Below are 17450 nucleotides of genomic sequence, written 5' to 3'. Positions count from 1 at the left end.
AATTGTCTCTTCTTATGAACCTGGTACAACCAAGGTAGAATTTGTGGACCAGCGTTTGCAGGAAAGAACCAAGATGTTATCTTTATTGAAATCAAACTTGGAAGTTGCTCAGTGTCGAATGAAAGTCCAATATGATAAGAAAAGGAAAGAAGGAACTTTTGAAGTAGGACATTGGGTTTATTTGAGGTTAGTTCTTTATCAGTATATGTCCTTGGCTTCACATTCTTTCCACAAGCTCCAACCTCGATTTTATGGTCCATTTGAAGTTTTGGCAAAAGTAGGACTAGTAGCTTATAAGTTGAAGCTTCCAGAGACATGTAAACTGCATCCAGTTTTCCATGTCTCTTGTTTAAATAAACATTTGGGTATTCAAATTCAACCAACTATGCCTTTGCCAGTTATCACGGATTCAGGGGTTTTACAAGAGAGGTTCCAGTTGCTATTTTGGACCGCAGACTAGTTAAAAAGGGTCATGCTGCTGCTACATAAGTGTTGGTGCAATGGCAACATCATGCTAAGGAGGATGCTACTTGGGAGCTCTATCAAGGTTTGAAGACTAAGTTTCCAGAAGTAGCTAGTATGTGATAGTGTTAACCTTCATTTATTTTTCATACCAGTAAACAGTTTCTTTTGTTTTCTGTTGCTTCATTGTAATAAGTGGGCTTTCAAGCGGGGGGATTGTTAGGATGCCAAGTGGCATCATCGCAATATGCAAATGGACGGTCAAGATGGCAGATTATTAGCTGATTCGGTTAGTTTGTTAGTAGTTGTTGGAAGGTAGCTTCGTGAGTAGGCGGTTATGTTGTAATTGTTGATTGGTCAGTATGAGAAATTACCATACAATTGTGAAGAAGTAGAGGAAGGGTTCTAATGCTAGCACATTTGAAGGTGAAATATCAATCAAGGCATCTTAGGCAAAGCATGATAAGCTAAAAGTGATTTCTAAAGGTGTGAATAACTATATAGATGTCTGTGTACATGATTGTGCTTGTACTAGTAGATGCTAGTATTTACTGGTGTTCTATAGGTATGATTTCTTATTTGGAACTGATTGTGCTATTTTTTTCTAAACTATATATTGTAATAGATACTACTATGCAGTTTTCAATCTATGTTGAATTTTGTAACTAGATAAATGATTATGATCCACTCACATTTTGTTTTTTACCTCATCAGGACCTTGTGAGACCAAGGCGGTGTTTGTGGACGAGTGGGCTTGGCAATAGTGCATTCCTCCTACCTCGCAGGGTGATCAAACTTCTGCCTTTTATCTACTTGTAATAATAATGCATAATCAGACTGTAGATTATACAATGCACATCACATTCTATTTTGTGGTGATTGTTGCAAGCACTACTGCAATGCCCTCAACATGATGTGATAATAATAGGGTTGAACCCTAATGCGTCCCCAAGTGAGAAGATTGAAGTGGGATTTTGCAAGATAATTTCAGTACTTAATAAAACTGAGCTTTTTAATTCAAATTCATTCACATCTTTAATTTAGTACCTATAGCTTCGTCATCATTTTGGTGATGGCCAACACATCTCTACCTCTAGTTATCGAGGTTGGAGTGTCTTATGGTTGTTTTTTTTTTTTTTTCGGTTTTATTTACCTATAGACTTCTTATTCAATTATTTCTTTTTTTACCGGTCTACTCGCGTGCACTCACTTATAGATTTTAGATTTTAACTTTCGAAATTTTTCGAGTTAAAATCTTCGAAACTGCACATACTAATTTTATTTTATAAATATAGTAACCAGTTCAACCACAAAACTAGAAGCTTTGTTCAAAAAAACACCAACCAAACAAGAAGAAGCTCAAACATTTTGTAGAACCAACCTGTTTATACATTTTTCTTTCTCCCACCGTAACTTACAAAGTTTATTCTCACAGTACACCAATAAATTGAAAAGGGAGATATCGAAGGAGAAGAGAAAAGAATTGAGTTAGGGCGACTTAAATACAGTAATACGCTTCGCAATACTCTGTATTTATTGGCAGTAGTGTCTACTATGGATTGTCAGCTGCAATTTTAACAAACCTATCATAACAAAACTCGGCTCTGCTTGCTCTTCAAGCATACATTACATACGTTGCGGGATGATCCCCGAGTACATGTGTATAGCAAGCATCTAATTTATCTTCTATCTGTTGAATCCATGGGTACTCTATCAAGAAGTTGCTCAAAACTTATAATTTAAACCAAAGAAGCGTAAGCAGTTATGATGCCATTTTTATCTGTATTTGCCGATGGACATGCACCAGAAATTCAACGTAGGAGGGGCCATTCGGACTCTGGTCTTCGACCATATATGAGAAAAACAATGTTCCTGTGAGGAAAGATAATTCAGTACTCAATCAAAACCAAGTATTCAGATATCCGGCCGGGTTCTTTTTCAAAAACAAGTTTAACCTTAGTTCTCTACATCTGATTTCTGAAGCGTTACTTAAATACTAAATTCAGTTATATATGTAATATTATATCCTAGTAGAAGTCTAAGACACTCACCTGATGGATCTCCTTTCTTACATAATTTTAAGCTGCACAAAGAAAGAGATGAATTAGGAATCATTTCTTTGGACGAAAACATCAAAAACTGAATTCAAATGCTGCAATTTATTTCTTCCTTACGAACAAGGAATCACTAACGAAAAACAATATCAGTCTTACCGAAGGTAGGAACATCTCTGGCGCCGTATTTCATTTACCGCATCATTCAGCTTCTTTGATAATGGATTATCATACTGCTGTAGCACAAACTGCGAGAAAGAGTCGAAGAGAAAGAATTCAACTCATGCACCCTCAAATATCAAAATCTCAAAAGATCAAATGCCATACAATTTAAGTTATAAAAAGAATAAAAATTGATCAACAATGAATTAAGGCTCATAAAGAAAATGAATTAAGCACCCAGCCCTCTCGTTCTAGTGAACCGAAACAGGTCCCAAGAGAAAAAGTTCAGAATTATAATTTAAAATTAAGTCAGGCAGAAAATAAGAAACCAAAAGGGTAAATGATAAGGCTACCTGTGTGGGAAGTTCATCAGCAGAGGTGATTCCAAACAGTTGTTGCAAAATTCCAGAATCCACCAAATTCCCAATATATATTAAACAGTCGTCACCATTCTCGAGAAGATAAATTCCCTCGTTACGCACGTGTTCGCTAGAAAGCGGAATCACCGGAGGTATTAGAGAATCATCTCCCTCCTGTACATTAATGAAAGCTACCAGTGAATATAAAACGCATATCACAAAGAGTTGAACAAGAAGTTAAATGACACACCCTTTTGGATTCAAGGTCATGAATAGCCATCATTCTCGGGTACACTAGTGGAACAGCCAAAGGAACCGAAAGGGAAGAAACATGGTTGATCCAGAAGGATCGCTCATCTATTTTTCCATCAGTTCGTAGCCCCACACTTTTGATTAATGCTGAAAAAGGAACTTATTTATCAATATATGTACAAAATCTCTAAGAAGCTGAGTGATGATTCTGTGTGATATATTCCAATGGAAGAGGCATTTTTATAACATTTTATCATACCAAGGGTGTATAAAGGCAAATTACATTATTATAATTCATTTTAGATATATTTAAGCAACAGAACAAATTCATATTAGCTAGTAATTAATAAATAAGCAGAAAATAATATACCAAGGGTGTATAGAGGCAGGAGCTTCAGTGCCTCCGGTAAAATAAGCTGTCCAGAAGATGATACAGTAGCACAAAATTTACGATATGAAAGCAGACTACTAATGCACAGATTTGTCACTTGTTCCCGTACATGCAAGAGGTGACTTGAAGGAATTTCATTTGCCGCTATACACAATTTTAAAAAGGCCTTATTGTCAGAATTCATCGAAATTCAATTAGAAAGAATGTACTAACAAACTGCAATCCTGATGGACAATATATTGGCAGGATGCAGCAAGTGAAAAGGAATGAGAAGAAAGAGAATTATACATCTGCATTTCAAATTACCAGATGTGAATAATGAAAGAGAGAAGTTAAAGACTGTTTTCATAATAAAATTCACAAATTTAAGCGCCTGCGTTTAATTGAGAAATCTATAATTACAATTGGGAAAATGAGCATAAAGAAAAGAAAGCAACAAAGAAGAACAACATATAATTGAATACCTTGCCTCATGAAACATGCAAATTGAGTGTCCAAATCAGCAGCACGGAACAGATTACTTAGCATACTAGTGCATGGCAGAGATAAAGTTGCAACTCGAATTCTCCGTTGGCCATACACAGTTGTGTATAAAACGGCACACTGGATAATGAAAATATTAAAATTAATTTATAATGAAGTATATAAATATATAAATGACTAAACAATGAAACATTCAGTTGCAGAGATAGGTGGCGTCATAACTTAAGCTGTAAAGATTCAAGAAACAGCTCAATATATTATTCACCACTACTGCATTTGGTAAGGGAGCAGAAAAATTAAAATTTACCTGGAAACCACATTCTGAGCCATCCTGTAATTTATCATCATGTTTTAAGGTCACCATAATAGTTTTGTCACAGTCAATCTGCATGATAGAAAGGATTGGTCATGATTTCAACAAAAAATATAAGAGCCACTGTCACTCTTTTCAAGGCATAATAAAAAAAAAAAGGAAAAGGAGATGTAGAGAGACTGAGGAGAACGAAACCAGAAAACTGAAAACAGACAAAGGAGCTATGATTAAGCAGCAAGACTAATTTTCTTTCATATACCAAAATCTTTATTTACTGTCATTGTCGGTCAACACAACCAGGGGTTGGGGGGATTTTTACTTCCATGGAAGATATATGATAAGTCAGAAAAAATAGTCTGATGTGTTGGTAATAAGGGATTTCATAGAATATGTACAGACCCCGGGTAGGTCAACATCCGTAGGAATACGTTTGCAAAAGCTTCCATGGTACTCTTGAACTTGAATACCCTGAAAATGATGAACATAAACTTATCCTACAAGAATAATCAATTGAAAGAACGATAACCAATCATCAGCTAATACAAGAGAAAGAGGTGTTCAATGAAACTTACCTGGCTGCATCTTACACGCATCACCGCCTCAAAACCTTGAGGCCTTGTGACATTCCATCTAAGATCGTTGTAGAGCTTTGCAGGATCAGAGACAGCTGAGAAGGGGTAGTAATAGTAAAGCTGGAACGATAACCAATATGGTTAGATGTCTATGCATAAATTATCTATAGTTACAAGTGGTAGATGCTTCTCAAATCTGATATCATGAATTTATTATAAATGGTGGATATGTAAATTAAGAAATAACAAAAAGATGAAAAAAAATAGAAAAGTCATAAGAGAAAATCCTCAACAAAGATCATAACAGGTAGAAATTTGACGGCAGATGTATGTGAAGTGATAGAAGAATGTTCATTAGTACCTGCCCTCCGGTTGTTCTTGGGATAACAGAGATAGAAGCAATGTCTATGTATGACTGAGTAGTGATAAACAAGTCAACACAAACCTGGAACATTTCATGGAAAAAAAAAGTGTACAATAAATTATGCTCAACTTGTTAATTACCACTAATAATCTCAGTCAGTATAGAAATCACATAAATATGTTAACTGATCATTAGAGGGAAAGAAATTTGTAAAAGGCTTACTTGATATTCAGCAAACTCAATTGCCATTGTCTTTAAAGTTTTGTCAGCTGGTTGGAGTAATTTATGGGCCTCCTGGAATGCATTTAAAGTTAAACAAATAAAAACATAATACCAAGCCTACCAAGACAATCCAATGAACCGACTGCTCATCAGATAGTATGATTCAATGGATGATAGATATGGACACCTAGCATATGCAAATCAACTCTAGCACAGTACACAAAGGCCTGATGTCAATTTCTTTTGTAATAATTATCCTAAGTCCATCTACATGGCCACCTAGTTTGCCAAATCTTCAAGAGGGTTCAAAAATTTGAGATAAGTTCTTATTCCTATTAACGGAATATATGTAATAAAAAAGCAAGATCATATAAGCGGGAACAATATCAAAAGAAGGTGAGACCTAAGGCAAAAGTTGCACATGAGGGCTTCCTATTTTAATATGCCAACATGAATTACAAAAATAATTTTTGTAAATAATCGTTTATTGTGTTTCTCATCTTTTTAGATACAGAATTATGAATTAACTTTCCTTTCAACTTTCCTTTTCAAATTATTGTAACGTATTTCATAATGAGAGATAATGGAGCAAGAATTCACTTAAGAGATAACGGTGTCCTAAAAGAAAAGACCAGCGTGGACTTTCATAAGGTAGTAGGCATTTGGCTATTGGGCTTTTCATAACCATGACTTCAATTCCTATATAATTTCTTTTTTTTGTGACCTCAAGGATGTGATGAGCTTTTTTCTTAATAGTAACTGCATTACAGGACGACAGCTCTAAAGCACACAAACGGCATACAATGACACAAAGAGGGTATTCGTACCTTCTCAGCTGAGGATATATTTGCTCTTCCTTCGGCCTCTCTAGCAGAGAGTGCTCCAATTCCAGTTGATGCCAACACTGCAGACAACATAAACATTAGTATACTCTGAGATGGCAATAAACCAGGTATGTCCTGTAAAAGTAAAAGAAGATGCCAAATGTGAAAATGAATATGCATACAAATTCTTTACCAGATTTCACAAAAAAAATGTCTATAAAAGGTATCCAGGATAAATTAATGATACAAGTGAAAATATCTCTTAGTCATTTAGCTGGAATTCAAGTTGACTGAAAACTGATAACATGAAATCAATAAATTATCCCAACGAAAAATCTTACATGATAACTGGGAACATCAACAAAATATCTGTTCTGGGTTCCTTTTTTCATTCCTGACTAGATAGGTTGTTTATCTTTATAAAATAAGAATAAGGCAATAACAGTGACTGAAACTACACTAAACAAATATGCATTTTCCAAAACTTCTCTTATGAAACTACTAATGTTTATGCGATTCTCAACTGTCTCTTAAGATCCTTTAACAGATCTCAGTCCTTTGTTTTGTCTATGCTATGAAGCCATGCAGCCTCAAGCACGTTGTTTTTCATTCTTTGCTTGCAATAATATGTGAAAGTGTTTATAAAGGAAAAGGAAAACATAGAGGATGCACCATCAGTAGATAAATGGATAACAGCTTGCCTGACTGAAACACCAAAAGTTTCCCTCCAGTACTCTTAATTGCCAAGAAAGCAGCCTAGGCAAGGAAGAAAACAAAAATGAATAATGAAGCGATAAATTTAAACATCAATATGTATAAAAAGAAAAATAGTGCAAATCATAGAGATTATTGATTCTGTTGCTAGACTATGCCGCAAAAGCAACAAATGAGCAGAGATTATTGATTCTGTTCATTGAAGTGTTACGTATACAATAATTTCAGAATCATGGAGAGATTTAGATCTATTTATGTTATAATACAATTCTTCCATAAACAACTCAAAATACAAATAATATTATTAACCATGTTATAGGCTTGATGCATTTTACTCACACAGTGGTAGCTAGTAGAGAAAGCCGAGAGTTTGACCACCAATATAAATGCAGCATGGCGGATTAATGCCTTTAGGTCTAGTGTTCAATGACCGGCAGAAAAGAGAGTTGTCATTTTTAACACTAATGACAGGTTTAACAGCTCAAATAACAGGTTAACTACACGTGTTGGTTTGACAATTATTCAAACAGTCAAGACTCCAAACTACGTTTTGACTGAAATCAATCTAAGAAGGGTGTTTAGACAGGAAGTAAAGCCAATTGATAGCCAAACCAGTCAGAAGGACATATGACACCAGCTCCATTCATCTCTCCTCAAAGCTTGTCATGCATTACAACATATTGATTGGCATATTCACCACAAAATGAGGAACAATGAGAAAGTTGATCAGTATTTGGCAAGAACAAAACTTTGATCCAGTCAGCTTTCAAGGTCATGGAAGCATCTACACCTATAGGATTTTCGACTACTTTTAAATATTATTCCAAAAATCTCTTAGACTTTACATGCAAAAGAATGAGTTTAGATTAATTATCAGGATTTTTTGGCTCATCATATTAATTCTTATGAGTATATTCTTTGCCTTAAGTTATTCAACTATAGTACTATACAAGCATCAAATATCTTCTTTCCTTTCTCATTATACTCAGGTTCAGACAAAAGAACCTAAGAGCCAGATGAACAAAAATGACATACTCAATCCACTCATAGTAGTTGTATAAAGCTTCATAGTGTCAACATCAAGCATATTATGTACAGCACCATCTACTCAATGCATGTTTCATGAATTCATATCCATTTGCACCTGATGTTCTGTATTTTCAAATGGAGTAGCAAACCGCAACCCCCATAAATAGTTCAGTACATATAGCAGTGTCACACTATACAACATACCTTGATTGCCGCACCAAAGGCTGATTCAGCAGTTTTACTGTTTTGAAACATGGTTGGAATACTTTCCAACAATTGCTCCAAATGTTGGCGGCACTAAGAATTCACAACAACAAAACAATCTAAATTTAATAAGAGGCGTGTAGAAATTTAATAATTAAGATGCCAAAATGTCATATGGCTAATTGTTGTTAAATCAACACTTCAAAGACTTTGCACAACTATTCAATACATTTCACGAAAGGAAAAAAATAACAGCTGCTGACCTCGGAAAGCTGGACCACTACATCAGTCTCCAGAGGAGTGTAAACATCTTGCACATCAGGAACAATAAGCATCAAAGGCTACAAACACATATTGGATCTCAGTGTGAAACCTTTTAAAATAATTGTTTGACAAAAATAGAAATCAGGGCCATAAAAATTAATGGTTATATAGCCAAAGCTTATAGCAAAAGGAATCTAATTCAAACAATTAAAATCCGATGGTTAGAAAAAGAAGAAAAGGAAAACAATTTGGCTACAAATCAGAAATGGAAAAATTAAAGTGATGATTGAGTATATTAGCAGAAATTGTCCCACCCTTTCATCTACTCACTGAAACTTTAAAAGGCAAGCTCTATGACCAGTATACCTAGAACTTGTCATCAACTTTCTCTAGGCATAAGAAAATTGATTCTAAGACAGAGAATTCCAACTACACAGAATATGATAGGTGTAAAGCAACACATCATTTATTGTAAAGAAAGCATCCGAGTATTACTCACAAGAAAATCTATAGTTTTCTCATCACTCTTCTTTCACTCTGATTTTTCTACCTTAGAATTTGACCATGTTTCAATTTTCTCCTTGAGCACCTTCCATCCTACCAAATCTTTGGTCGATAGTGTATGTGCTTCTGTTGACGCGTGGTTCACTTTTGATTAAAAATCTACTAGTTCATACACATGCTGGTTCTTTTAATATTTTCACCTATATATATAGGCACTCTGAGATGAAACTGGCACTAAGTACAATATTCACTCAACCGAAAAAGAAAGAATAGATACATCCCCAAAGTATTCAAATTCATTCATTGGAAAAACCCCGTCAATTCCTATAGTCTACTCATGAATGCAACAAGTTCAAAAACCCAACCTGTCTAAAAGCATAAAACCAACATCAAGGTCCTGCACCTCTGTGGTATAAAACTATAAATTTCTATTTTCATGTATCACCTATAGTGCATAGTATAGTGGACATTCCAAATTACAGTGTCATTTATTCGTCACAAAGGCAACATGTCGAAAATGAAGGCATCAAAAGTCACATTTAATTTCATACACAGAGAAGTAAGAAGCACGCAGATTTTTAATTTTTATGCAAATAATTTTTCGGTTTCACAAGACTGCATATGTATCAGAATTCATTCTATATATAATAAATGAATAACTAAAAGAAACAACGACAAAAAGACAACTTATATTGACCTGCTGCAGTGCACGTTTCAAATTGTAAAAATGGATCGTTGAGTCAAATGTTGCAATTCCCACCATTGTCCGAGGACCTTCCTGCAATAACAAATACATCAACCCCTGACTCATCTAAATTTCTCACTGATATTGTTTCAATAAATGTATGACCAATGAATGCAGGCCTTGAGAAAATGAACTGAGCAACTATGCAGCAGACACAAAGATACATATAGCTTGTTAAAACTGTTGTACTTTTATGCGCAAACGGAAGCAAATTCTAACAAAGTACCAATATCAACGTCGTAGGTGAAAGCTAAAACATACAATCTCAAACTAACACAAGACATTTACGTGGTTCGGCGTAAAGCCTACGTCCACGAGCAAAGCATGGCGAGGAATTTCACTAAACAAACAGAGATTGCAAAAGAGTGTTTAAACTCTCACAACCCAAATCCCACAAATTACAAACCCTAAACCAAACAAGTAGAGAACTCAAACAAACGGAGAAGATTCTCCCAAATTGCTCTCTAACTCACACACTCACAAATTGACTCTCACCAAATTGCCACACAAATGAGCCACATCAAAATACACCAACCCTAAGGTCCTATTTATAGTGCATAGGACTTAGGTTACAATAAGATTCCTAATAGGAAGTAAATCCAAATCCTAATCAAATAAGTAATTAACAAAATCTCTCCACCAAGGAAACCAACTACGAAGTCAAAATCCAAACCCAAATGGGACACCAAAACCAAATAGGTAACACAAACCTAATTTTTTGCATCATCCTAATTTTGAGCCATAAAACCCAACAAAAACAAGGCTGAGGTCATTAAGAATGAAAATGTGCATGCAAATGAGGACATAAGTAAATGAACTCTAGCTAATATTTACTCATCACCATTATATCCTTTGCCTTTTCCATAGTCTAATGAGATTGGTTGGGCACATGAATTCTCATCAATATTAGGAACATATTAGTAAATAGCTATTGAGGTAAACCAAAATTTTTGCCAATTTAGTGCACAGCCCATCAATAAAAAATGTGACTTAATAAACAACGAAACAATATAATTCGAAACTCAAGGACAACAAAAGCTACTAGGGAGGATATCTCTTTGGAATTTCTAGCAAAAACAGATATGAGATACGTAAATGCACTGCTCATAATAAACTCTTGCACGATCTTATTAGACATGTTTAGTCTTATCCTTTCAGAATTTCAGAAGAGAATGGAAGAAAATTTGTAATCATTAAAGTTCAAGAATTGCAAAGCTGCAAACCTTCTCACAAGCTTAACAATGAGACTAAATAGGCAGGAAAAGTTTTAAGTTTTCTCATTCTATAGTTAGAAAGGATTCATGCTTTCCATCATACTCATCAATGTTCTATTTGCTCAATTCAGCCTTATTCACAAATGTCGGGTTTGGCATCATGGATCCTGTCTAAAATTTCATAAATATATGACACTCATAAAATTAAGAAAACTTTATATTGTTCTGATGCGTCTCTTTCTCCGCTTAGACTTAAATATAATGAACTTCACTGCGTACGCCCCATTTTTCAAAAAAAATAAAATAAAAATTAATGCCACAGCACAATCACATGCTGTAAGAATAGTAAAGCAGGAACATTATGCCTATAGACAAAATAACTCACCGGAAGATCAGCAATAACTTGACTGAGTGCACTGCAAGCTGCAGCTGTTGCACCAGTTTGAATGGCATTCATGGATACATCAATGAGGAAGAAGTACACAGCTGGCATGGGATCACGTACCTGAGTTACAAAAGCCAAATAATTAAAGAACTGTAACTTCAGTCACTTATGCAAAATTAATTCAGTTGTTTAAAATCCTTTACCAAAATAAAAATGGGAACAAACTCTTCTAATTGGGGTTCAAAAGACATTTTAATATAGTGATACTGTCAACGAGCCAATACAGAAAAACTTCTGTTATGAAAAAAACCTGAATAAAAATGAAAAATAAAGTGAGAGAGAAAGAGAGAGAGAGGGTGAAAGTGTGGCTTTTATGGACTTTAAAAAGTCCATGAATGTGTTGGAAATATACGCAACCATTATTGGCAAGTGCCAACCATGCCAGGAAGGTCTTGCATTCTTTTGTTAAAATAGAAAGGAAAGGATGTATTTCTCAGCAACAAAACATGGTGATCTTACTTAAGTTATACTGCAGATATTACAATCAACTAACCATGTATTCTTTTGAAGCAACAAATTCAACTGTTCCTCTACATAGCTCAGGCCTCTCATCAGCATCTCTGCGTCTACCATCTGGACCAAGATTGCAGTGGTAGTCACGGGGAGTCTCATCGGTAAATCCTGCACAAGAAATGGCATACTCTGTAGGGTCACTGCTTTTGCATACAAACACCGTGCAGATTACACCTTAATCCATAGACCATAGTACAAACCGTCAAGATAGGAATGGTAAACATACTCTCAACAAGGTATTACTATTAGCTTATGGCCTAATAAAATATTCCAGAAACTTGAAAAGATGAAAAAAGAAAAACAAATAACAGGACCACTTTGAAGAAGCAAAAGAAACAAAAGCACTGCTTTAAACAAGTTTTGAGACCACCAAATTTGTCCTTCTACATGAACTGAAAGAAAAGGTCTCATACACAATGCCAAACTGAGAGAAATCTTCCTCACCACAAAGATTACAGATGAATTTCCTGCCCTGGTCAATGAACTTCATGAAAGGATTTATGTAGCCTTTGCAACGAGAGCATCGAACAGGACCACTTTCACCGAAATCCACAACCTAAAACAAAACGATTCAGGAGTAAAATTTATAGCTCGATGAAAATTCTGATTGTTTAATTGTTCAAGGTTTTGGTCATTTATATTTATAGAGAGACATTGTGCCTTTAGTAGAGGAAAAAGAATTGTGGAAGGTTTGTGTATTAGCTTCTTTTTTTTTTTTTCAGGTAAAAAGAAATACTTGAATTTACAAAGTGACTTGGGAGATGAGGCAGATCTATTGTGAGAAGAGTATTTTGGGTTTCTTCGTGGGTCTCAATATGTACAGGATATTCAATTTCACTCTCCATTGCAGATAAGGGAGGTGCATTTTCTGCATAATCAACAGTAATTAGAAGGACAGGACAGCTTTTTTCTTTTTTGTTTTATTGGTGGACTAATGTTCATTTCCGTAGAATGATATTGAACCTTACTAATTCTATTCTAATAAAGCATTTGTGTATTTTTAGAACAGAAATGAATTCATGATTCACAAAGTGATTGATAAATTATCCCATTGTTAGAAGAAACAACTAAAGTTGGCCATGGTCTGATTTGGAAATCCAGAGCTTCCTCTAACGTGAAGGTTCTGTCCAGGCTGGTAGCTCAGGGTAAGGTGAAACTAATGATATGGTTCAAAAGGAAACCAATCAGCTCTTTATCACCTAGTTGGTGCATTTTGTGCAAGAAAATTATGCACTGGTGGATCACCTTCCCCAACTGCCATAATGGGTCTTTGGTTCAAACCGTATAAGAAGGCTGATCTAAGCTGGGTTGTTCCTAGGCCAGCTTCTCTTTTCCATGAGAGAGCTATATGATGTTTTTCAAGGGCAAAATGGCTAGAGTTGTGTGAGGTTGTATCGTTCTTACTGTGCTCATGGTGGTCTCATGTAAAGAAATAAAGGGTATATGAAGATTACGTCGGAGTGGGATTGAGGAGTCAAGGAATTTGAAGATTATATAGGCTAGAGCTGACCAGAGTTTAGACATAACTTTTTTTGACAAATAGTGGGCTAGAATAGTAGGTGCGGTGCTTTAGTTTTGCTTGGGAGTTGGGAGTGACATTTTTTGTTTGGCTTTTATGGTTTCATTTTCTTCTCTCTTATCAGTGGTTCTTGACCACTTTATGTTGCTTTATTGCCTAGTTTGCATCAAAATAGTATATTATATACATATAAATACTGTAATAGGAAAAGAGGAATCATTAAGTACTTGGATTGGTTCCTCATTTGGATGAGGAAGGGCAAAAGGTTCAACCAACAAAGCTAATGGCATTCCTGACGTCGTTAAAAGATCTGCAGTGCATGGTATCTGGTAAATTGACAAAAACATAATACCATTACTACACTTTTATTAAAAGGGAACAAACACCATAACTAACGGTCAATTCATGAAAGTTAAACCCAAACCTGATTGATGGTGCACCTCATGTAACGTGGACTGCAATTCCCAGTGTCTCTGACAATATAATCAGTTGTAGCAGGCTTCAAAATATTAAGAGCAATCAGAAGAATAAATGATAGACAATATCCAGTTTTTCACCATGCTTAAACATACTTTGCAGCATTACAATGGAGTGAAATTACATACACAGAAAGAGGACAGTTTTTCACCATGTTTACACATATTTTTGCAGCATTGATATGGGCAATTACAATAGAGTGAAATTACATACACAGAAAGAGGACAGTTTTTCACCACGTTTAAACATACTTTGCAGCATTAATATGTGCAATTACAATGGAGTGAAATTACATACAGAGAAAGAGGAGAGAGTAAGAGAAGTCAAAAAGTATAAGGATATACAGCTAAAGCAAATACTGTAATCAACAAAAATTCTTCAAGTTATGGATAAATAAATACCGGAGGTGGATTTGCCTGATTGCCCTGACGAGTTTCATGAATGAGCATCGATGAACTTGGTATAGGCCGAGGAATTTGAGTGGGATCAATCTTGGATGACCCAGCCAAAGGAGTACCAGTTTGACCAGCAGGTGAGATGGTAGTCATGGACTGATTTGGTAGTGGTGGGGGTGGCATTCCAAACATTCTAGGTGGTTGAGCAGAACCAGGAAATTGCAAAGGTGGAGCCACCTAACGATGTTCAGAACATTTCAGAAGCCAAATCAAGGTAAGAAGAAATGAATTCATGCATTCATCTTTTTTTCCTCTATCAGAATGCTACATTCTAGCGCATTTGCATAAGCATTGGTGGAAAGAAAAGAAATTGCTAATTGCATTTCCTAATAAATAAAAGGAAAAGCAAAAGAGAAGAAAACAATAGTATTCAAGGTTATAACTTATATTACAACACCATGCTTGAACACACAAAATCATAAATTTTTAAAAGAACAATGTAGGAAATATCTAATATGATGCTTACAATGAATTTCAAAAAATATCATTTTAGGAGGATTGTGATTATACTTTTGTTTTATACAAGCTGTCAACAAAAACTTGAAAGCATCCGCTAGAAAGATGGTGATTCATTTAAATAGAGGGCGGAAGATTGCGACGAATAGTGCACACAGTGGTGCAAACTAGTGTGCATTGATAAGCTCACACTTGTAGGCCACTAAGGCACGTTTTCCTTTGGCCAGCTAATAAGCGATAGTTTATATCATGTGTACTGAAGGCGGATAGACATCTATCTAGTTTCAGTCAACTTATATTGGTTTATGTTGTTCTTGCACGAAAACAAGTTTTAACTTTCAATCACACTACTCATAAAATAAATAATAATTGCCAGTACATGTTGGCATTTTTTTGATATGAAATATACTAGCCTTTATAGTATGTTTCCACACTGGATTTTATCAGTTAACTCAAAAGTAATATGAAATTTGATATAACCATAAGAATTTCAAAACAATGTAAGTCCCTAACCTGCCCTTGTTGCACTGGCCATGTCTGTGAGCCATAGGGAGAGCCTGAAGCTGGTGGCCGCATGCTTTGAGGTGGAGCTGAAAATGGCGGGGCTGCCGACAATGGTGGTGGCTGCTGAACAGTAGGACCTGGTGGAGAACTAACTGCCGAACCACCCAGCACGGAGTGCATGGATGGGGTTCGTGGTGGACCCGCGGCTGGTGCTGGTGCCATTGCTGGTGGATGTCCAACAGGTGGTTGAGGTGCATTTCCACTGGGAGGGAAACGAGGTCCACCCGACATAGCACCGTAACCAAACATTGGTGGCCCATTACTCAACATTCTACCCGGTGCAGTCGTAGGCGGCATGCTCTGAAGACCTGGGGGAGGACCTGATGCCGGACCAATTGGACCAATTGGTGGTGGCCCAGAAGCAGGAGCTACCCCGCCCACAGGGGGAAACGACCCAGGAGGCGGTCGAGACGGGAAAGATGAAGGCTGGCCAACCGGCGGCCCGGCGGGTCTTACTGGGGTGGTGACTGGGGATAGTGTTGGTTGCGGGGGTCCCGATCGCGGTGCTGGTGCTGCGGGTCTTGCAAAGGCAGCCGGGGGAGGGCCGGGCCGAGAAAAAGGAGGTGGTGCAGAAGGAGCCCCGGCACCGGCAGGAGGGGCTGTTGAAGGAAAAGGGGGCTGTTGGCCGAAAGGGGATGGTCTAGGAGGGGCAGAATTAGGCATGGAAGGCGGCCGATTAAGATTCATATTCTGCATATTATCGGCTAATGAATCAGGGCGGGGCTGCATTCCGGATGGCACGATCCCAAACGGAGAGGAAACGCGATCTGGATAGTCCGTCTTAGCGATACGACTGTCGCCGCCGATTAGAGCCAAACGGAGAGATCTCTGGACCGAGCTTGAGTTGAGCAGTTCAGCGGCTTTCAGTCGGCCTGTTTTGTTTTCCCTGCGCCTCTACTACGGCTTACGTTTCAAACTCATTTTGGCTTTGGTTTTCGTTTTTTTGTTATTAGAAACAGAATATTGTTGCGAGTCCAATTCTATTAGAGCATCCAATGGGGCTTTATCATACTTGAGGCTACAATATTTCCAACCTTAGCAAGAAATTTCATCCTTAATAAGCCAGAAAATGAAGCTAAATCCACTAGTAGGGCTAGTAACTTTTTTCTTGAGTAGCATAAAATCGAGCTATATTTAGCCCCAAAAAACAGTGGATCTCACAAAAAAAGTAGCAACCAATGTGAGCAAAATTCTATCATTCTCCCTCTACTTACGAATACACTTATACTCTCCTTTTATTATTATTTTAATTCTTTTTTCTTACTTATTTTTCTTGCAATTTGGTTAATTAATGATAGTTTTAAATTTCATAAGAATTAAAATTTCAAATTGATTTAACGTTCATGGCCATTGATGGGTGAAATTTTCAAATAATTTTTTTCAAAATTATGATACTAATATATTAATTGGTACTAGATAAATTGTTGTGTTATACGTAAAAATCAAATTATTTCATAGGGGCGAAGTGTGAGTTTGTTTCTTTCAACAGATGAGATTGAGATAAGGGAATCTAATCCAACAAATGATTCATAAGTGATGAAATCTAACTTTGTCACAATTTGAACTTTTTAGGTTGAAGGGTTCATAGAAAAAATTAAGATAGCACGTCTAAAAATCAACTTAAGAAAAGCTAACACAAAAAAAAAATTAAAAAAAAAAAACCGCTTAATCAAATTACTACATAAATAAATATATATAGTCCCATATAGAGTTCGAAAGATATAGCATTGGAAGAGATTATTTTTTAAAACCCCAAAGATTCCTCGGAGCTCTAGAATGGACTATATCCACCACTTTTTTCTAGCCCCATATAGAGCCCTTCACTAGGGATGCTCTTAGGATAATGGAAAATATTATTTGTTTAAGAACGTTTTACTTGGAAAACCGTT

General features: G+C 36.2%; 1 protein-coding gene across 1 annotated transcript; it reads right to left on the bottom strand.

The window, feature by feature from the left end:
• Nucleotides 1-1828: 1828 nt before the first annotated feature.
• On the bottom strand, nucleotides 1829-16555 carry LOC103426073 (protein transport protein SEC24 C-like). Its single transcript, XM_029095409.2, has 24 exons — nucleotides 15511-16555; nucleotides 14488-14718; nucleotides 14034-14108; nucleotides 13837-13935; nucleotides 12535-12646; nucleotides 12071-12198; nucleotides 11518-11637; nucleotides 9871-9951; nucleotides 8669-8746; nucleotides 8406-8498; nucleotides 7160-7214; nucleotides 6462-6538; nucleotides 5635-5706; nucleotides 5410-5493; nucleotides 5049-5168; nucleotides 4876-4944; nucleotides 4471-4548; nucleotides 4145-4283; nucleotides 3660-3824; nucleotides 3288-3436; nucleotides 3032-3211; nucleotides 2676-2764; nucleotides 2514-2545; nucleotides 1829-2334 (listed from the first exon to the last, which is right to left on the bottom strand). Exons 1-24 carry the CDS (start codon nucleotides 16288-16290, stop codon nucleotides 2225-2227), a joined length of 3216 nt encoding a protein of 1071 aa, XP_028951242.2. The 5' UTR covers nucleotides 16291-16555; the 3' UTR covers nucleotides 1829-2224.
• Between the last annotated feature and the right edge of the window lie 895 nt (nucleotides 16556-17450).

Source organism: Malus domestica, chromosome 16 (assembly GCF_042453785.1).
Source record: "Malus domestica chromosome 16, GDT2T_hap1".
NCBI lineage: Eukaryota > Viridiplantae > Streptophyta > Magnoliopsida > Rosales > Rosaceae > Malus > Malus domestica.
The sequence above is the reverse complement of the archived record's forward strand: the minus strand, read 5'-3'. Positions and strand labels throughout refer to the sequence as shown.

Excerpts from the sequence above, each read along its gene's own strand:
- LOC103426073 (XM_029095409.2), bottom strand. The coding sequence starts at position 16,290 with ATGCAGCCCCGCCCTGATTCATTAGCCGATAATATGCAGAATATGAAT. Across the intron at positions 5,169-5,409 it reads CAAGAACAACCGGAGGGCAG|CTTTACTATTACTACCCCTT; the intron begins GTACTAATGAAC and ends TTATCGTTCCAG. Across the intron at positions 3,825-4,144 it reads TGCATGTTTCATGAGGCAAG|CGGCAAATGAAATTCCTTCA; the intron begins GTATTCAATTAT and ends AATTGTGTATAG.